Source organism: Prunus mume, linkage group LG4 (genome assembly GCF_029339155.1).
Source record: "Prunus mume cultivar Tortuosa linkage group LG4, ASM2933915v1, whole genome shotgun sequence".
Lineage (NCBI taxonomy): Eukaryota > Viridiplantae > Streptophyta > Magnoliopsida > Rosales > Rosaceae > Prunus > Prunus mume.
In genome coordinates, this window is record NC_142701.1 from 15,127,366 (window position 1) to 15,147,830 (window position 20,465).

Consider the following 20,465-nt stretch of genomic DNA (forward strand, 5'->3'; position numbering starts at 1 on the left):
AATTTTAAAGTTTATGGATTGTAATATATTTTTCGAGAGAAAATATGATAACAGATTCCTTAGCCAGTCTTATTCACAACCATGTAAGGAATCTGTTTTGTAGTTTAATTTTGTTGATAAAAAGTTAGGACAAAACGAAATAATATTTGAAAGGAAAAAGGGATGAACAGTATTACATACATTAACTAAAAACTATAAATTAAATATGAAAAGCTAGAATCTTATCACGTCGATTCACGATCCACTTCCACTTTAAACGAACAGAGTGATGAATAAATTATTTAATTGGAAGGAGAGAGAGAGAGAGAGAGAGAGAGAGAGAGAGACAATGGTACTGGCCACTGCGAGGAAAGAAGGGACCATTTATATCATTTCATTGGTTAATTATTGTTATCTTGTAAATGGTGTGGCATCGCATGCAGTCGACTACGTGTCCCTGACTCACTCACAGCCTAACTTTTTTCCCATTTCGCTATCAAATAATTTTCTCACAATTTCACTTACATTTAGCTCTTGATTGGTGTGTGTTTTGTTTGTACTTAATTTGGTCGCTTTCTTTATCTTTTTTTATCATAAGAGAAGAAGAAAAAAACTACTCAAGAAACTCAGCACCACGTACGACTGCAATCCAATTTACAGAAGTCAACCGTTAAGAGTCTTCAACAAAATTTTAGATTCTAACAAAAAGAAAATGGATTCAGATTTGGATTTAGGTCAATTTGATTCGAATCCGATGAGTTTACGAACTTAAACCGACGGGTTGTAGGACAATGACAACATGTGTGCATGATCCCTTAGTTATTATTATGAGAAGAGAACACTGTGAATATATAAGACTTCAATTTGGATCTCTTGGTTAGTGTTGATTGTAAAAGTCCACGATTATCAACCACTGGATTCAAATTCAAAGAGGGGAATTAGTTCTAAATGCAAAACACTTTATTGTCATTTGAATCGAATTTGAATGTCAACCGTTGAATTTTTTATTTAACAATTAATGATTATAAAAAAAAAAAAAACAAAATTATATGATCTTGTTTGATTCGCGGTTTAAATTTCTTGTGGCTGAAATTCTCATGTTTAATTCCACATCCACAACAGTTTTAAATGCATAACACTTTATTGTCACTTGAATCAAATTTAAATGTCGAATATTGAATTTGGATTAAACAATTGGTGATCAAAAGAACAAAACTCTATGAGACTTATACTTCATCATTACAGAAATCCAACCATTTAATAGATTTGAGAATGAAATTTTAAGATAGGATAAATGAACTTAGGCCATCTCCAGTTATATGGCTAAATGTAGTTTAGTGCTAAAAATTTAGCCCTCCAAATTTTTTAAAGAATAGTGCATGGCTAAAATTTTACATCTCCAGTCATGTATGACTATATTTTAGGGCCCTTCATATTTTATTATTTTGATAAAAACTATGGTACAACACTCATATATTTCATAACTATGTATTATTTAATTTAATTAAACTACTATTTAGAGACAATATTGTTTAATTTATATCCCACAAATTTAAAACATTTAAAAAAGTTTTAAATAAATAACTTTTTCAATCAATGGTTCTGACCATCAACGGTAAAAAACCAATTATATATATATAAACATTTTAAAAGGTTATTAAAAAAAAAAACCTAACGGCTAGCTGATGTCATTAATGATGTCAGTGGCGCCTTTAATATTGGCGGTTAGATTTGCAGTTGCACCAGATGATTCGTACTCTTGCCTAGGCATGATCCTTTCTCTTCTTGAAAAGCACATACGTTGGGTCCACACAAAAATTTAGCCTAGACCAAAGTTGGGCTACAAGTGACCTGATTATAGTGCTAAAGGGACAAATGTGGTCCTGCAAATTTGATCAAATTTTTTTTTAACCCATAACTAGAGATAAGTTTTACATTCTTTTAGGGGTATACTTAACCCATGACCATGGCTGGAGATGCCTTCGGTAATATTAGCCCTACTTTTTCACTTGCAATATGAAACGCAAGGAGTTTAAGGCTGACTAGATAAAGGTCCCCTTGACATATAGGCAAAGTAATTATAAGGGGTAGACTGGGTGGTTCAGCTGTCCCTTCATTGGATAACAGAACACATGTCGTCAATCAATATTCAAATAATTCATCTGTTTTATTTTTTTATATATATATTTGTGGTCAGCATTAATGTAAAACCAAATAAAATATATGTTTTCGTTTTCAATAATAAACTATGGGTTTTGATTTCCAAATATTCTGTTTCTTTTGATTTTTTGTTTATAAAAGATGGGTGAGTTTTAGTTTGGTTCCATTCCAAGAATCCATCTGAATAACAAAAACATGGTTGCTTTGGTACCTCAAGAAAATATGGTTGCTTTGGTATCTCGCACTGGCAGGCATTTGCAGCGATACAGCAAAGGTCGTCGCCAAGTTGTAGGGTTCGTCTCTCTCTCTCTCTCTCTCTCTCTCTCTCTCTCTCTCTCTCAACTTTGTGTTGGGAGTTTTGAGTTTTTCATTTTCTTTTTGTTGGTTGCTTTTGGAATGAAAGGTTATATATTACTGCATTACTGGTTTTTGAGGGTGGGTTTAGCTGGAAAAGAAAACCGTAATTGATGAGTTGCAATGAGTGTTCATTATGGATTATAGGGAACAAAAAGTATATTCTATCTGATGGAGAGAGAGGGAGAGAAAGAATCATAGGAAATTTGAGGTTTATTGAGTCTTAGGATTTGATTGTTTTGGTTATTGAACCAAGTTTGGCCTTTTGCAGATGTATTCCATACAGATATAAAACTTCCAAGCAGACTCCCTCAAAGCATGATGCACCAGAACTAGAAGTTCTTGTCATTACTTCGCAAAAGGGCAAAGGAATGCTGTTTCCAAAGGTGCCCAAATCTTCTTTTCAATCAAAGTAATTAATGATGTATTTTTTTGCATTATGAATTCAGTCAATTTAAAATCATACAATTTGTTCATAACAGGGAGGGTGGGAAATAGATGAATCCAAGGAAGGGGCAGCCTCCCGAGAGACGCTAGAGGAAGCAGGAGTAAGAGGACTCATTGAGGTTAGTTTCATCTTTTCTGTTACTTGTATTTAATTAGATGTTGTGATGTTCTTTGTGAAAACCTTTTTTCAAAGATTTTTAATTTTTTTAAATAATTTTTTTGCAGGGTGAACTGGGTAAATGGATCTTCAAGAGCAAAAGCCATGATGCTTACTATGACGGTTACATGTTCCCTTTACTTGTTCAGGAGCAGTTAGATTTCTGGCCAGAGAAGAATCTCAGACAAAGGATTTGGGTATGTGATTAACTTTATATGTACTTTGGTCATAATTTTTTTGATTGCAATTGCTGATTTTATTTGGAATTACTTTTGTGATAGATGAGTGCTCAAGAAGCAAGAGAAGTTTGCCAGCATTGGTGGATGAAAGAAGCCTTGGATAGATTAGTAAATCGTCAAACATCTCAGCAACAAAATCAAGACCAAGAATTAGATCATGTTCTTAAAGCTAGGAGGGAAAATCTGATGGCATGTATGTAGAAAACAAAGTATTAAGGACTTTTCCCTGTTAGACAAGAAGGATTTAGGCAGAGAGAGTACTATAGGTTTCAAACAAGCAAGAAAAATTGACGCCTGAAAAGAACTGGTTCTTGTTTTGTTGGAAGTCCCAGTTCCAGAGCTTTTGTTACAATTATTCATCTCGGTTGAGGCAAAATCTGTGCAAGGTTGTTTCTAATAATAAGAGGTTCCATTTTCACACTTGTATTTTTAATAAGAATCTTAAACTGCTGCTAGAAAAAATCGCTTATAAAGCAGAAGAAGTAGTCCCAAACGAGCCTTCATAAAATTATATGCCGTCTTCCAACTCTGACTAACTTAATTAGTAATACAACCAACATAATCTGCTGAATTGGCCTTTAATGAATTAAGACAAAACCGATTTTTGTGCGCTTCTGATTCTGTCTCCTGCCATGGCATCCTATTGCTTCTTGGGACATTACAAGTTGATCCTGCAAATCTTCCTTCAGCAAGTTGATGACAACCTAGCATTGTTGAAAGTAAAGTCCTCCACACCACATCAGCATTTTTAGAAGGACTTAACATAAATTCGGTGGAAGAGAATTGTGGACATGTTTGGTCCACGCTTGAAGTCCATGGAAATTAATGGCTGAGGCAAGTCAGGATTAGCCCCACTTGTTCATTTTTATTTTTTATTTTTATTTTTTGCCAAAGTTAGGGAAGAGGAGAGGGATTTTTTCATACACACTATCAATGTGTTATTGGAGTTCGAACTTGAAACCAATGATCTAAAAGTTAACACTCTTTTTCCCTAGGCTAAACCCAGTTGCCACATGTTCAGTTTTATTTCACTGAGCACAAGTATCCGTATTTTGGTAATCGACTCACAAAGTTATGCAAAATCATGCTTCATAACAGCTAGAGATCTCCTTCTGATAAGCTCAAAAGGCCCAAGTTTTACAATTTTGAAAGTATCTCTAGATCCACCCAACTGAAAGTCACATTGAAAGGATGGTAGATAGAGTTCTAAATTACCTGCAACAAGTTACCCCACCAATAGAAGCCCAACCTATTTACTCGAGACACCCACTTTGTCTCTGGAAACACCCAAAATAGAAAACCCAGTCATCCTTCTCATTCATCCCCTCAAGCCCCAACCCAACAAGAAGACTAGTGGGGGTTAACATGGGGTAAGTAAGATTAAAAACACCAATAAATTTACAACAACTAGGAATAAGCTGTTCACCAATTACCACAGGTACTGATGATTGATGCAGCATATGGCCATCAATTGTTCTTAATTATAGACGACCTTTTATCTAAGAGAGTAAACTGAAAATGACAATGGCCTTCTGCACGATTTCTAAACCACAAGCGTAAACTGTGGAGTGGTGGGCATGAAGAGACCAAAGACAAAATACCATAAATTTAATACGACATATACATTACTGAATTGGACACACAAACCCTATCGTCCTCTCTCATTCTTTGTTCTGAACTTCTGAAAGGAAACAAAATTAATTAATTAACATACACAGCTTGCACCCCCACTACTTCATCTATACATACTTTCAGAGAGAGAGAGAGAGAGAGAGAGAGATGTAACAAACGAAGCAAACAATATATGATGGCAGAGAAACCACAAGTGTTTGTTGTGGAGTGGGAGCTACAAACTGTATGCATTAAATTCTGACTGCCCCATTCTTTATGTGTAGTCGTAGAGTAGTGATCAGAACCAGAAGTTTATATAGGGTACTACAGACAGACACTTTGAACAGCCATGAAAGTCCTTGATGTTTTGCATGGGCCTTGAATTAGTCTTCACTGAATTTAGTGTATGACTTCAACAATTATTAAAGATTTAAGGGGCTAGGTTTGTATTGATAAGTTTGCTTAATCTTGGACTTTTTGAAGGTCTAGTCTCATGACCGACCCAACCCATTTTACGGGCCTAATCTTAACACGTTTCTATTTATTTTAGTGTTCTTTAGTGGGGGACCGAACAACATCTCGTGAGTTTTGTGAGGGTGTCAAGGCCCACATAGAATTGCTTCAAATTCACATGGTGTTCTAACTTCCATGACAAGTGCATAACCTGAACCTAACCCTTGAGCTTGAGGGAAGATATATTTTACACTCAACAAGATAATTATACACTTAATTTAACCTGTGCAAATCACCTCCCACATCTGTCATTTTTTCCCTTCATGCTTAGAAACAAAACTTCCACATTTTTTACAAGCGATAGTCTAAACTACATTGAGAAGAACAGTTTCTCACACGCACACATTATTAAGGTGTCATGGGGTTCGAACCTAAGACCATTAGCCTTAATGTCAATGCTCTTTTTCACTAGGCCAGACCCATTGGCAAGAAAACTTTCACCTTATAGCTAAAGAGCATGTAGTGCTATTTTTTGCCAAGTTTGCTCATAAATTGAACTCAAACTGGTGTAGAGGCGTTTCTTTCTCCTGAAGTAAGCTGTCCTATAAAGTTAGATGATGAGAGAGCACAATTTTGGTGCGATGGGCACAGTTGTGTTTGTGTCTACACTCGAAAAAGGTCCATGTATAATTCATGGTAAAGGTCTATACCTATGATTCATGGACCATCTAGAAATTCTAGAAAATGAAAAGAAGCGTCATCCCTTTTGTGTCTTGAGGTCTTATATTAAACTGAATATACCAAAAGTGACAAGGTGAGAATAAATATTTACAATAATGCTAGAGTCATCTAAACGCTTTCTCAAGTTTTACACCATGATCTCTGTTGTGAGACATTACACAACACTGTAACAGTGACCTACTGTACTTTTCAATATCTGATGTAAGTCCTTAATTATTTGCAAATATATAAAATGAACATGGATATTTCTCTTGGGGTCAAGCCAAATAATCATCAGCGGAAGATATTTGACCTCTGCTATTGCGAAGACTTCCAAGTGGACGTCCAAATACATGTAATTATTTGCAAACCACACGTATTTAGCAAACTTTTGGTTGGATAATATACATTATCGATCAAATATTACTGTAGCTAGAATGAATATGGATAGTATGTTTGACATGTCGTAAAAACAGTCCACATTCTGAAAAGATAAAGGTGTAACATTTTTCTGTAATAAAAAAAGGTACAACTTTGTGTATGTGCTATTAGTTTTTTGTTTCTTAGAAAATTGCACCCCCAAAAAAAAAGCAGCAAATTATTAGTCTCTTATTAAGGGGTTTAAGCTCCAACGTTAATGTTCCTAGCTAGAGACTAGTACAGATTTGCCAACGTTCTCATTACTTCTCTCTCTCGTCCCAAAAAATGGTGGGAACAACTCTTCTCTCCTTCTTTACAGTCCTTGTTTCTCTCTCATGTCTCTACAGTCCTACAAGTTCCTCCTCTACAGACTCCTTTGTGTTTGGAGGCTGCACACAGCAAAAGTATGCACCCGACTCGCCCTACGAGTCGAATCTCAACTCACTCCTCACCTCCCTGGTCAACTCGGCCACCTACTCCTCCTACAACAACTACACCATCATGGGCTCAAGCCCTCAAGACGTCATCTACGGACTCTACCAATGCCGTGGTGACCTGGCCATGCCCGACTGCGCCACGTGTGTTGCTCGTGCCGTGAGCCAAGTAGGGCACCTCTGCTCCTACACCTCCGGTGGCGCTCTTCAGCTAGAAGGATGCTACATCAAGTATGATAACACTAGTTTTTTGGGCGTGGAGGACAAGACTGTGGTGTTGAAGAAATGTGGGCCGTCGATTGGGTATGATGCCGATGGAATGGGCCGTAGAGATTCAGTGTTGGCGGCCTTGGTTGGGTCCAGTGGGCCATATAGGGTTGGTGGGTCCGGGGAAGTGCAGGGTTTGGCGCAGTGCGTTGGTGATTTAAGCTCATCGGAGTGTCAGGATTGTGTATCGGAGGCAATCGGACGGGTTAAAAGCGAGTGTGGTGGAGCTGTTTATGGTGATATGTTCTTGGCCAAGTGTTATGCTAGGTACTCAACTGGTGGATCTAATTTTTACTCCAAGGGCCATCATGGTAAGTTACACTTAATTTGCTTTTATGATCGTATTATTTAACGAACAAATTTAATGTCTCTAGCATTATTGATCAAAGAAACATTTAGTGTTTGTGGATATAACTTCTTTTTTTTTTGTTCTCGTTTTTCAACAATATGAATGGCAGATAAATCTATCAATGATAGTGAGAAGACATTTGCTGTTATTATTGGACTATTGGCTGGAGTTGCTCTGCTCATCGTTTTTCTTACCTTTGTCAGAAAGGTGTTCGGTGAAATGGTACGTAGAATCTTCATTTGATTGCCTTTCTTTTATCCTAATTTCTCCTCTCTTTTTTTAATTATTATTATTATTTTCTGGTTCATATTTTATTATTAATTTCCATTGGCTTTAGGACCAGAAAGCAGATAGATACTGTATATTCAGGGATATGTTAACATAATGTTTTTGGGTGTTGCTTTTTTATGTGCAGGTAAATAAATAATGAGCTTGCAAAGTTATTGGCTTCCGAAGTGATTTGCTTTTGGTTCTCTTTTTTCTTCCTTATGTCTACTTTCCTCTCCCTCTTTAATCTTTATGCTATTTTCTTTGATATAAGATCATGTTTTCTCTCGGAAAGTAGAGTTCATAGAAAAGATGGAAAAGATGGAAAGATGTACGATGGGGCACTTACCCAAAACAAAGTTGAGAGGAGGGTGGGTGACAAAAGGAGGCTCGAGATTCCAATCTCCCCTCCACTTGACAAAAGTGTGTTGTCTATGTCTAGTATGAAAAAAAATTGGCATATTCTTTTTGTAAAAGCACAGATGATCTTTTTTCTTTCTTTTTCTTTTTGTGATTTCTTAAATATATAATTATTTTGGGCTTTATAAAATGTCACCATATAATTCATTTTGTATGGTTTCTTCATGATGAAGCTTTGCTATAATTTAAACATTGCTATCCAAGGAAAAGGAAATTTTGTTTATCACTCACTCCCTCATTAAGGTAAAGATAAAATACAAGGCATCAAATCCAAACTTTTGTTAAGTCCAATAAAAAAAAATTTGCGCACCCATCTATGAAGATTTTAACTTAGGATGTATATACTTATAATTTACCTCGTGCTCTTTTATCACCGAGCCTCTGAGTTATGGACTTATTGACAACATAAAAACTACTCTTTCATTATTTTTAACAAGCCAGAGTATGATATTTCATTTCACCGTCTATTTTAAGTGAATATCATACTTTTATTTTTTGGGTCAAAGTGAACATCATACTCAGAAGAAGAGTGAATGTAGCATCCAATAACGATTGCTACTGAACAAAACTACATAGATTGACAATGAAGGGAGAATCAAACTTGTGCACACCAAGGTCAAGATTATGGCAGCCTATAACATGCAAGCCCATCAAGAAATTGGCAATGCATCAACAAGATGGAAATTGGTCATCATCCTTTAAACTTTTTGAGTCAATTGGCGAGATGTAAAAATTATTAATGTTTGGATTCACATAGCTGATGTCCATAGCAAATTTCTCAAGAATTCTACCCTAGTCTTTTTTTATTTTTGAGAAAGTTCGCCAAAGACCCAAACCAGCAAAATAGATCATAGAATGACCCATGGTTTTTAGACCCATGAAAAGCCCAAATACGACAGAGATGTTGCTGGAATGTCGTAGAAGATAATACCTTGGAAACTGAAGAAGGGATAAGAAGTTTTCAATAGAAGCTTCTGGGTTCTGTCAGATGAGTCCAATAGTATTAGTAACCGGTCATCCACGCCATTTTTATTTTCTCCATTGTTCACATCAACACCAAACCAGAATACACGGAAGCTTCAGAGACAGACCAAGTAAACAAACAAACAATGGCAGCTGATGGCATTTTTGGGTACCCATTGAGGCGCTTCCTCTGGAGCCCTCCGATTTTCCGAGAATGGTCAGGATCAACGGCCCTCATGGACTGGCTTGAATCTCCTAATGCCCACATATTGAAAATCAATGTTCCAGGTATACATACATACCACTTTTTTTCCCAGTCGAGTCAATCCCAACTGGGATTTACCCCCTTTTTTTTTTCTTTTCTGGTTTAATAAATTTTGCTCTGTTTTCCTTCTTGCAGTTCATTTTTTCAAACTGAAATATTAGCGGGTTTTATGAGTTTAGCTCATTTTCTTTAGCTCCCCTGCCTCGAAATATTAGATTGTAATCTTAATTGGGTTTTTAGGACTGAACAATTTTTTGTGACTAGGGTAAGTAAATTGGGCATGGTTTTTTTTATCTTGAGATTGTGCGATTTGATGAAAATATATATAGGTTTCAGGAAGGAGGACATAAAAGTGCAGATAGATGAAGGGAACATTCTGCAGATAAAAGGGGAAGGCGGGAAAGAGGAGGCTCACCATGCAAAAGACACAGTTTGGCACGCGGCAGAGAGAGGGACGGGGAAAGGAGACTTTACTCGGGAAATTGAATTGCCGGAAAATGTGAAGGTGGATCAGATAAAAGCTCAAGTGGAGAATGGAGTTCTCACCATTGTTGTCCCTAAAGATGCAACCTCCAAGCCATCTAAAGTGCGAAACATCAACATCACCAGCAAGCTCTAAGCACCACCACCACCACCTAGCCGTTCACGAGAATCAAACCAGAAGCATCGAATGCTTGATCATGTGTTTGATCATGTGTCATGTATTGTGCTTTAACATGTAACAATAAGTATATGATTATATATGCGTGCATATGCGTATACTTCCTCAGTGTCGTTATAATGCACTAGGGTAAAGAAAATTACACTCTCCAAAAGTTCACACGGAAAATCAAGGCATAATGGGTGAAGAATGCAGAAGATCATGGGATACAACCCAAAGCCAATCGGATAACAACCATACAGCCCAAAGCCAATCGGATAACAACCATACAACCCAAAGCCAATCGGATGAACACCAAGAAATTGGAGTGAACCCGAGATGTGACTCTCGCATCTTCCGACATTTATGTGAGAGATCACGTTTAGGATTCAACGTTACGTTACAATCCTATGGATAGGCAAATACGAATTTGGAGAGGGAGAACCTGAGTTATAGATAGAGAATAGAGATTTGTGGAAGAGAAGATCTATTGGGTGGGATAAGGAGGAAGGAGCAAGGTTAGGACTATGGAGTTTGTGGGGAAAGGGGGAACATTGGGAGGGCTGGGTTGGTGGAAATATGGGTAAACTAAGCTGCAATGAGGCATGAAGCCTAAGAATTGAGCAAGAGCTTGACAAACAACTAGTTCTCGGGAAGGAGAGAGCTTCGAACCAGACAAAAAGGATGTGGGAGCAAATAACGCCACGTGGATAAGAAGAATATTTTATAGATTAATTAATTAAGTTCATTTATTGGTTAATTAATTAATACTACAAATAGAGGATATTATCTTTATTTAATAAGATAATATCACATATTTAGATATTATCCTAATTCGGATATATCATCATCAATTAATGATTTGATCCCAATCAAATTCCTATTTGATTCAATCTCTACAATTTGAGGAAAAAAATATTTTCCTTCCAAATAAGATATTCTTTGAAAACTCAAGATGCCTAGAGTCTTATAAATACATGGCTACATTCAATAAGGTAATCATTTTCCAATCCCGAAAACCTAGCAAAAATACCCCGAGACACTCTTCTCTCTCTCCAAGCCGATGACACCAACACTACCGCCGGCCACGCCTCTCTTATATCTCCATATTTTCATACACGGCTCTGATCACCAGACATGACTCCCGCCACCCAGTTCTCTCCTTAGAGAAAACTCCGTACTTTTTTTTAGCTATTGTTTCTCATAGATTCAAAATAACTAACCTAGGCATCAGAGGGCCTTTGCCTGACACCATCGAGTGTGGTCTATTTACTCCGTTTTTTTTTACAGGAATCGAGGAAGTGAGAGAAGTAAGTTCAAAGATGGAATGATCTTCAAGCGGATATTCTCCCGTGAGAATATTTGCAAAAACAAAGGTGTTGAAGAATATAAAAGTCCTACATCGAAAACTTGACTAAACAAATTATAACATTTAATGAGTGGTTCTACTACTAACAACATTGAGGCCTTTTGTGATAAGACCCCACACATACTGGGCTATGTAGTTGGTTAAGTATTGAGCAATATTGGTGTTCGTAGTAATGGCCCGATGATCAGGTTATTTGAAATGTAACATGGTATCATAACGCACTTATTGACTGAGTCTTTATCCTTACCTCTGTGATGTTCACATGTTAGAGCTTGCTTGTTTACCTTTACTCTTTACTCAATACTTGGTGTTCACATGTTAGGCTTGATTGATTGACTTCAATGTGGACTAAGCTCCACGCATTGCCCACTATGTGGTGGTCCTCATAAGGGAGTGCATTGAAGAATATAAAAGTCCAACAAAGTTGACTAATAAAAAATAACGTACAATGAGTGGTACCACTACTTATAGCACTAATGTTTTTTGTGATAAAACTCCACACCTACTTAGCTGTGTAGGTGATTAAGCTGGAGATAATATTATTGTCGTTAATAGTGAGTTTGTTGGTCTGTCTTTATGAAATTTAACAAAAGATATATATGACTTTTGCTATGAGAGAGACTAGACACCTCACAAAACATGAACACCAAGTTTACTCAATACTTGGTGTTCACGTGTTAGGCTTGATTGATTGACTTCGATGTGGACTTAGCTCCAAGCATAGCCCACTATGTGGTGGTTCCTCATAAGGGAGTGCATGGAAGAATATAAAAGTTCAACATTGAAAACTTGACTAATAAAAAATAACATATAATGAGTGGTTCCACTACTAATAGCACCAATGTCTTTTGTGATAAAACTCCACACCTACTTGGTTGTGTAGGTGATTAAGCTGGAGATAATATCAGTGTCGTTAATAGTGAGTTGTTGGTCTGTCTTTATGAAATTTAACAAAAGACATAAATGTCTTTTGCTATGAGAGAGACTTGAGACAAAAGACATATATGCCTTTTGCTGTGAGAGGGACTTGAGACACCTCACAAAATGTGAAGGAATGAGGAGTGAGGAGAAGGGGCAATGACCTCCTCCTCAGTGCTCAAATTGTGCTTGTGCAATTGGGAAGAGATCTCATGATAGGGTTCTTTCAAGCAGTTAATGTTTGGCACACCAAAGTATATTACTATATGTATGTCTCTACCTCTTCACTTGATTATTTATATACATATATATATATATAAAGAAAAAAAGAAATCAAAGCAAAACATAACCCAAATGAACCACATATTAGAAAGTTTTTCCCATGATAGGGTTCTTTCCAGCAGTTAATGTTTGGCACACCAAAGTATATTACTATATGTATGTCTCTATCTCTTCACTTGATTATTATAAATTAAAAAAAGAAGAAGAAGAAATCAAGGCAAAACATAACCCAAATGGACCCCATATTAGAAAGTTTAGTCTATATTTTCTATATGACTTGAACTCTTGAAGAAAGTTGAGGTTTTCACCCCAAATTAGAAATGTTTTTGGGGAAGGGGGTGGGGATCCATTAATTGAACTAATAGTCAATATGTTGAAGTTTGATATCTACATGCAAGATTTTCAAGATTGAGTACTAGTTGAAATGACTCCCAAAAGTTGTGTAATTTTATTTAATTAACCCTTTTTTTAAATATAATTTATTATCAATGTTTTAGAACTTGGAAGAAAAGGTATGAACTTCCTACGTGCGATTACTACTTTTATTGGGTGTTCTGGCCAAACTAGCCATGCAAATAAAGAGACGACTTTGTAAATTGTAACATTCATGCCTTAAAGATTGAAGCTAGCTTTCAATCAATCAATCAAAATAATACGAACTCATTTCTTCTTAGCATTCATATCATTTTCTCTAAAAGACAGCTTTCATTCAAACAAATTTTTTTAAAAATTTTCCTTCTGGTTTGACAATCACAAGTTAATACAAGAGATGATTTATCGTTGATACAATTGGGTATAAACTACAACCAAGCAATCTTTGAGCTTAAGATTGTAGCTAAAGGACGACGAGTGGAGTACATGTTAAAGACATACATGAAAAGCTGATGTGAATTTAAGAATGAATTCATTGTCCTCAAACGACTACAAGCTTCTGCTAAAAGGCATATCTTGGTTTGGCCTTTTTTGGTTGTTTACACCTAATCATTAATTATAAAAGGTTTATGATAATTGAAGATTTGATTAGGATTTTGTAATCAATAAGATTTCATTACCCAAATTCCATTTCCAATAAATCACCGTTTTATTTAAAAACAAAACACAATTAATTTTTATTTTTATTTTTTTTTAACTATAGATGGCCAAGCAATTAATAAGAACCTACCAGAAAAATATCTTGATGCAATCCCTAATTGCCCGTAGACATTTCTTATTGAGAAAGGTAAGATCATCGCATCCACCTTGGAGCTCCAAGAAAGGTTCAAAATCCCTTTGGACCGATGTAATGTTCATGGTCCCCATTTTTGAAGCTTCCTTTGATTGCCCCTTAATCTCCTCAAACTCGAAACTTTCAACCATTTCCCACATTTTTTTATGTTGAGAAAGTCAAGTGGCTGCATTATTCCTACTACACCTGCCTGTACTGTATCACCCCCTCTTTATATGACAACTCTGCCAATGGCCTTTTAAACGCCAATTCTGAATTTCCGGTGCTTTAATACAAACGCAACTACTTCAGTCCTCTCAAGTTCTCAACCTCCCTCCCTCCCTTCCCATATTAACTTTTCCCTCATTTTCTCTCACTTCCTCTCCATCCAACCAGGGTCCAGTGAACCAAATTCGAATTCGAACTCAAAAAGGGATGAAACCCATTTCGTAACCATCCCCAAAGAACAAAACCCAGCTCTGTTTTTCACCATTGGAGTTGAAAAATGAAGCCCCCAATGCAGCGCAACATGGTTTTCACCTCTTTGTTGCTGATATATAGTCTTGGCCTTTGCCTGATTGCGAGTTCTGATCTGGCTGCAGATAGAGCGGCCTTGTTGGCTCTCAGAACAGCCGTTAAAGGCCGTTCAATGGCGTGGAACGTAACGGAGACCAACCCCTGTTCATGGCCTGGCGTTACATGTGAGTCAGACCGAGTCATTGAGTTGAGGCTTCCGGGTCGGGCACTCGTTGGGCAACTCCCTCTGGGTCTCGGCAACCTGACCCAACTCTCGACCCTCTCTCTACGCCTAAACGCGCTTTCAGGCCAAGTCCCAAATGACCTTGTCAACCTCGTCAACCTCAAAAATCTCTACTTGCAAGGTAACTCATTCTCGGGTCCGATTCCAGAATTTTTGTTCAATATGCAAAGCCTTGTGAGATTGAGCCTTGCTAAAAATAAATTCTCTGGTGAAATTTCGCCGGGGTTTAATAACTTGATGAGTTTGGTAACTCTGCATTTGGAAGAGAATCAGCTTACTGGGTCAATTCCTGAACTGGGTTTGGCCCTTGAACAATTCAATGTTTCGTCCAACCAGTTAAACGGGTCGATCCCTTCAAAGCTTTCGCATTGGCCCGAAAACGCTTTCGAGGGAAATTTGCTTTGTGGGAAGCCATTGAAGGCCTGTAATGGGACAGAGTATACTGGGAAGAAGAACAAGTTGTCTGGTGGGGCAATTGCAGGGATTGTGATTGGTTGTATTTTTGGTCTCTTCGTTATTATTGCCATTGTGATCTTTTTGTGTAAGAGAAATAAAAATGGTGAAGAGGGTACAGAGTATGTTGCTCCAGCGAAGGTTCGGGAAGTTGAAACCGCCAGTGGAAGGACAGGGGTGGATAGTGAGAATTTGAGTACTGATTTCTCGGCTGCGTCCAAAGGGAATGTGAAGAGTGGTGGTGGGAGTAAGAGTTTGGTGTTTTTCGGGGATGCAGTGAAGGTGTTTGATTTGGAGGATTTATTGAGGGCATCGGCCGAGGTGCTTGGGAAGGGAACTTTTGGGACTACCTATAAGGCGGCTTTGGAATTGGGGGTGTCCATGGCAGTGAAGAGGTTGAAGGAGGTGACTGTACCGGAGAAGGTATTTAGGGAAAAGATTGAAGAAATTGGGGGAATGGATCATGTGAATTTGGTCCCACTGAGGGCTTACTATTACAGCAGGGATGAGAAGCTTCTTGTGTATGATTACATGCCTATGGGAAGCTTATCTGCTCTTTTGCATGGTGAGCATTTCTTTCTCGGGTTCCATTTGTTGCATTATGATTTATTGTTATCATCATTTTAGTGTTTCTTTTCATCCAACTTTGTTCTGATTGTATATCTCCGTTGAATTGCTACTTTAGGCATTCCATAAATCAACTTTTGTATTTTTGTTGCCCAATTTTTTACGTGCATGTCTGCAATTAACCCTTTTACTAATTTAGGCTTGCCATACATTTACACCAAACAGAGAGGAATCCTCAGAAGCCCAGTAGACTGTAAAGTAATTTCTAGTTACCTGGAAACTCTGATCATGATCCCATTTGGGTGAAAACAAATCGTTCCATATAGTGAAATAACAGAATGGACTGAAGTAATAGACAACAAGAAAATTATCATGATTCTCATCTGAGAACAACTAGGGTTTTCAACCTCTCTTAGCCATTTTATTACACCAAAGAAGCATAATATTGAGTTTCTAAGCAAGTTGATAAGCTACATAGGGGTAAGAAACAACGTGTTCTGGTCCCCGGTTTCATGCCCAATATTGCCGTGCAGGGGCGGATCCACATAGGGGCAAGAGGGGTCAATTGACCCCTGCAAGCCCGGAATCCACCATTAGAGGTGAAGATGTTGACCCCTGCAAATTGCCCCTAAATTGCTTGATGAAATGCTCCAGAGGGCACAGCACACCAGCACAGCAGGCAGATTACCTTATTTTCATTTCCAACATTTAAGTAAATGTCTTTGTCCTTTTACTTTCATTTATTTTTATATTACTCCATTTACTTAAGTTTACAATGTAAATAAGGAAGTACCCCCCATTTGGATTCAAATAAAAATACTAGAAAATCAAATTCCAACCAAATCAAAATATGAAAATTTGGTTTTAGTGCAAAATACGATTTAGGCTCAAATTGATAGCTCATTAAGTCAATATATACTTCATACTAAAACCCCATAAAATCAAATTTTCTTATTTGATGTGTAAGGAATAAAAGCCACCAAAAATTATCTTGAAAAAATGATTATTTTGAAAAATCATTTTTCATACTTAGCCAATATTTTTACTTAAAACAGTTTTTCATGTATGATATGAATGCATGAAGGAACCTAAAGTCAATCTAGGTAAAAAGCTTTAGATGTTCAATTCACAAAGAGTTTTACAAGAATAACCTAACTCTTACGTATTGAAGAAATATTTGCTTGAATAAGCTCCGCCTAAGACAGTACTCATAAAGTTCCAAAGTTTGAGAGCTAGAACCCTTAAGAAATGCAGATAAAGCCCCAAATCAAAACTACGACGGACCTAAAAAATGACGTAAATGCCCTAAAATGAGCAGGATTGCGCTAAGATATGCAAGTTCTTATGTCGAATTAGACAAGATGCCTTGGGAGGCGATAAGGATTGCACTAATTTTTTGGTTTATTGTCACATTCTTAGAGATATTTCTGGTGTATTGCAATGTGTATTTATTTTTTGAAGTTGATGCAATTCTCTTTGATAATGAACATGAGTATTTTGTATGGTTTTATTTATTAACTTTGAATTTAGAGTATTATTGTTTCATTTCAACGGGTCGATTTTGCATAGAATTTTTTTTAACCTTTTACACGTTGACCCTCGGAATGAAAATTCCTGGATCCACCACTGTTGCCGTGGACGGTTGCACTTTGTCCCAAATCCCAGCAGCACTTTCATAAAACAGATGCAAAGCATGCTGTTAGCTGCTCAGTTTTTGTGTAGAAGAATTTTGCATGTTTTTCTTTTAATGTAATAAGTTTCGATGAAGTGTTCTTTCTTTCTGTTGAACCACATTGAATTTATCAATGATTAGAAATATATTTTTGTTTTGTCTTCTGTTGCCTTTTCCTGAAAGCAAGAAATTTCATTTTGGTCTAGTGGTGCCCATTCTCCACTTTGTCTCATGGACAATTGCTGCTGCATGAAAAAATTGTTTGGAAAGAATTTGCTTTCTATATGTAACTGAATGTAACTCTTGGTGTTCTTGGATTATGTTTCTGGTAAGAAACAATAGATATACCAGTTCAGTTCTGTGTTTTGGCGCCTTTTGTTACTATCATTACTATTGCTAGTACTATTTTTATTGTTGTATATTATTATTATTATTATTATTGTTATTCTGTTGATGACATTTTGGTTCTCTTAACTCCAATGTTTAGTATAATATTTAAATTTGTGGAAATCGTGAAGCTCCCATTCTTTGCAGAAATTTGAAGCTTTTGACAGTCAACAAAGGATGGATTTCTACATAAATAATTGGATTTTGTTTCTCACGCAAACAATATATTCTTCTCATTTTTCCTTTTTAAAATTTTTCAATTTTGCATGATATCTATGCTGTTACAGAACACCAATATATCTGCTCAGTAATTTACAGATTTTAAATATAATAAAAAAATTTAGCACTGACAAGGCCATGAAAAGTTGCATTGTTCTTCACCAATGTAAACTCCGAGACTCATTGAAAGAGGGACAAAAGCAATGATGCTGAAAACTGTTTTCTTGTTTATCATTTCATTCTTTACTTTTCCCCTACAGGAAACAGAGGCGCTGGAAGGACTCCATTGAATTGGGAAACAAGGTCTGGCATTGCTGTTGGAGCTGCTCGTGCAATTACATACCTACATTCCCATGGTCCTACGATCTCACATGGAAACATTAAATCTTCAAACATTCTTCTCACTAGATCCTTTGAAGCATGTGTCTCTGATTTTTGCCTTGCTCATCTTGCAAGCCCAACCTCTACGCCCAACCGCATTTCTGGTTATCGCGCTCCAGAACTCACAGATGCTAGCAAAGTAACCCAAAAAGCAGATGTTTACAGCTTTGGTGTATTGCTTTTGGAGCTGCTTACAGGAAAGGCTCCAACCCAAGCTATCATGAATGAGGAAGGAGTAGACCTTCCAAGATGGGTTCACTCTGTGGTCCAAGAGGAGTGGACTGTTGAGGTGTTTGACCTCGAGCTTCTTAGGTACCAGAATGTTGAGGAGGATATGGTTCTACTTTTACAGATTGCACTTGAATGTACCGTTCAGCACCCTGATAGTCGCCCTTTAATGGGCGAGGTAACTAGCCGAATTGAGGAGCTTTATAGTGCCAGCTTAAAGCATGGACAAGATGCAAATCCTGATATATCTCGTGATGTGGATGATGGGCTGTCTCAGCAGCATTTCTCAGCTGACTCTCATATACGTCCATAAGGATTGAACAAAGATCAACGTTCTTCCTGCATTGCCCTTCTGGTCAGGGATAATTTAGTGCTTTCATTATTTGTTTATTCTTGAGTTTCTCGTGAAAGAAAAATTACCGGCAGGATCATGTATTTTTCTCTTTTGGTTTTCACCTTCATACCTATTTTCTTAATAGCAATCTAATTAGCCCCTGTATTACTGTTTATGCTGTATGTGGAGGGGGATATCTGTATTATTATTTATAACGCGGTTGCCCGAATTGCGAACTCTGAGTTTGCCCTTGGTGAGATGCTCACTCTCACCCTCTGTCCCTCGTAGCTTTGAACTGGGTGCAACTTTTCTATATGATTTGAAATGCTTGAGTTACTTTCTGGATTTTGAGTTGAGTATTTGCCATTTATTTGTTCTTTCGTTTCAGCCAAGTCAAGCATATCTCTATACTTGGAGAATAATCTTATCATGTAGTTTTCTTGTGTACTTAGGTCAATTGATTCTCTGGGCTCCCATGGTTGCTTTAGCTTGGTATCATTCATTACACTTCCAATGAATGTAATAATATAGGCCATTTTAAACTTCAACATCAATGTATGTAAAGAGTGACCTTATTCCTATCCGCCAGTCTTATTTTTAATTTTCGTAAATGAATTTTGAATACAATTTAGCTTCTTTTTTCTTTTTCTTTTTTGGTATAAATTTGCTGAAAAATAAGAAACAAAAAGCCTAGGGCTCTCATGCCAGTTATGGAACCTTGTCTTCTATAGTCACTGACCTCGGGGGACAGCTTGGAACACTAAAAACTCCAAAATTATACAACATAACCACAAATCTAACATAAAACCATTACAGAAGATTATTAAGAAATTATATAGTTATTGTTTATATGACTGTCTTGAGACAATGGTTACCGATCGTAATCCTTCTCCAAATCCAAGTGGATTTGGTCTGAAATAGGTAAGTCTTTAGGAGATCCGAACTAGGGCTCCTCTCCCATGCCTTGCCTTGGGGGCTACTCAAGCTAACTTGGCTTGAACTCAAAGGTGATTCGTATAATTTTCACACAAAAAAGAAGGTGATTCGTATAATAAGTTTTGTCGGACAAGAAGAAATCTATCCCATATTCCTTATCTTAAACTCGGCATGTACGCCAATAGGGTCTAGCCTAATGGAAAAGAGGTTTTGAATTGTAGAATAGTGGTCTCATATTATGACACATTGATAGTATGTATGAGAAACCTCCTATCTCTTGTAGTTTAAACTATTACTTATATTTTTTATTAAAGCTGGTCACGTACATTTTGATACTTTTCATCCTTTCACTGGATACATGACAATATCCTATTTACAGTCTCACATAATTCAATGTCCCCCTAATCAAACCCTAAACCCTCATAATTTTAGTCTCCATTCTTCAAATTTGATTAATGGCATCCCCATCCAATTGCTTTGCGCTTCAATGTCATCCTCAATGACAGCTACATCCAATTTTCAGTTAAAATCATTCTTATGACACGTTTACTTATATAGAATTGGTATTGGAATTATTATAATTTATGAATTTCCCTATGTTTACAAACAT

At 36.9% G+C, this 20,465-nt stretch overlaps 4 protein-coding genes across 4 annotated transcripts; all 4 read left to right on the forward strand.

Annotated features, from left to right (window-relative positions):
• The first annotated feature begins 2,221 nt into the window (after positions 1 to 2,221).
• On the forward strand, positions 2,222 to 3,756 carry LOC103327394 (nudix hydrolase 18, mitochondrial-like). The gene is made up of 5 exons (XM_008229709.2): positions 2,222 to 2,432; positions 2,765 to 2,879; positions 2,976 to 3,059; positions 3,166 to 3,294; positions 3,379 to 3,756. Exons 1-5 carry the CDS (start codon positions 2,335 to 2,337, stop codon positions 3,535 to 3,537), a joined length of 585 nt encoding a protein of 194 aa, XP_008227931.1. The 5' UTR covers positions 2,222 to 2,334; the 3' UTR covers positions 3,538 to 3,756.
• A 2,948-nt stretch (positions 3,757 to 6,704) lies between these two features.
• On the forward strand, positions 6,705 to 7,959 carry PDLP7 (plasmodesmata-located protein 7). The gene is made up of 2 exons (XM_008229829.2): positions 6,705 to 7,552; positions 7,700 to 7,959. Exons 1-2 carry the CDS (start codon positions 6,826 to 6,828, stop codon positions 7,831 to 7,833), a joined length of 861 nt encoding a protein of 286 aa, XP_008228051.2. The 5' UTR covers positions 6,705 to 6,825; the 3' UTR covers positions 7,834 to 7,959.
• Positions 7,960 to 9,233: 1,274 nt separating this feature from the next.
• LOC103327393 (HSP20-like chaperones superfamily protein) lies at positions 9,234 to 10,266 on the forward strand. The gene is made up of 2 exons (XM_008229708.3): positions 9,234 to 9,528; positions 9,835 to 10,266. The coding sequence occupies exons 1-2, from the start codon at positions 9,387 to 9,389 to the stop codon at positions 10,122 to 10,124; spliced, it is 432 nt and encodes a 143-aa protein (XP_008227930.1). The 5' UTR covers positions 9,234 to 9,386; the 3' UTR covers positions 10,125 to 10,266.
• Positions 10,267 to 14,012: 3,746 nt separating this feature from the next.
• LOC103327392 (putative inactive receptor kinase At1g48480) lies at positions 14,013 to 19,267 on the forward strand. The gene is made up of 2 exons (XM_008229707.2): positions 14,013 to 15,696; positions 18,237 to 19,267. The coding sequence occupies exons 1-2, from the start codon at positions 14,424 to 14,426 to the stop codon at positions 18,896 to 18,898; spliced, it is 1,935 nt and encodes a 644-aa protein (XP_008227929.2). The 5' UTR covers positions 14,013 to 14,423; the 3' UTR covers positions 18,899 to 19,267.
• Positions 19,268 to 20,465: the final 1,198 nt, after the last annotated feature.

Bases quoted from the DNA above. Each gene is read 5' to 3' on its own strand.
- LOC103327394 (XM_008229709.2), top strand. From the start codon at position 2,335: ATGGTTGCTTTGGTACCTCAAGAAAATATGGTTGCTTTGGTATCTCGC. The intron at 2,433-2,764 runs GTTCGTCTCTCT...GGCCTTTTGCAG, and splicing joins GGTCGTCGCCAAGTTGTAGG to ATGTATTCCATACAGATATA. The intron at 3,060-3,165 runs GTTAGTTTCATC...ATTTTTTTGCAG, and splicing joins GAGTAAGAGGACTCATTGAG to GGTGAACTGGGTAAATGGAT.
- PDLP7 (XM_008229829.2), top strand. From the start codon at position 6,826: ATGGTGGGAACAACTCTTCTCTCCTTCTTTACAGTCCTTGTTTCTCTC. The intron at 7,553-7,699 runs GTAAGTTACACT...TATGAATGGCAG, and splicing joins TTACTCCAAGGGCCATCATG to ATAAATCTATCAATGATAGT.
- LOC103327393 (XM_008229708.3), top strand. From the start codon at position 9,387: ATGGCAGCTGATGGCATTTTTGGGTACCCATTGAGGCGCTTCCTCTGG. The intron at 9,529-9,834 runs GTATACATACAT...AAATATATATAG, and splicing joins ATTGAAAATCAATGTTCCAG to GTTTCAGGAAGGAGGACATA.
- LOC103327392 (XM_008229707.2), top strand. From the start codon at position 14,424: ATGAAGCCCCCAATGCAGCGCAACATGGTTTTCACCTCTTTGTTGCTG. The intron at 15,697-18,236 runs GTGAGCATTTCT...TTTCCCCTACAG, and splicing joins CTTATCTGCTCTTTTGCATG to GAAACAGAGGCGCTGGAAGG.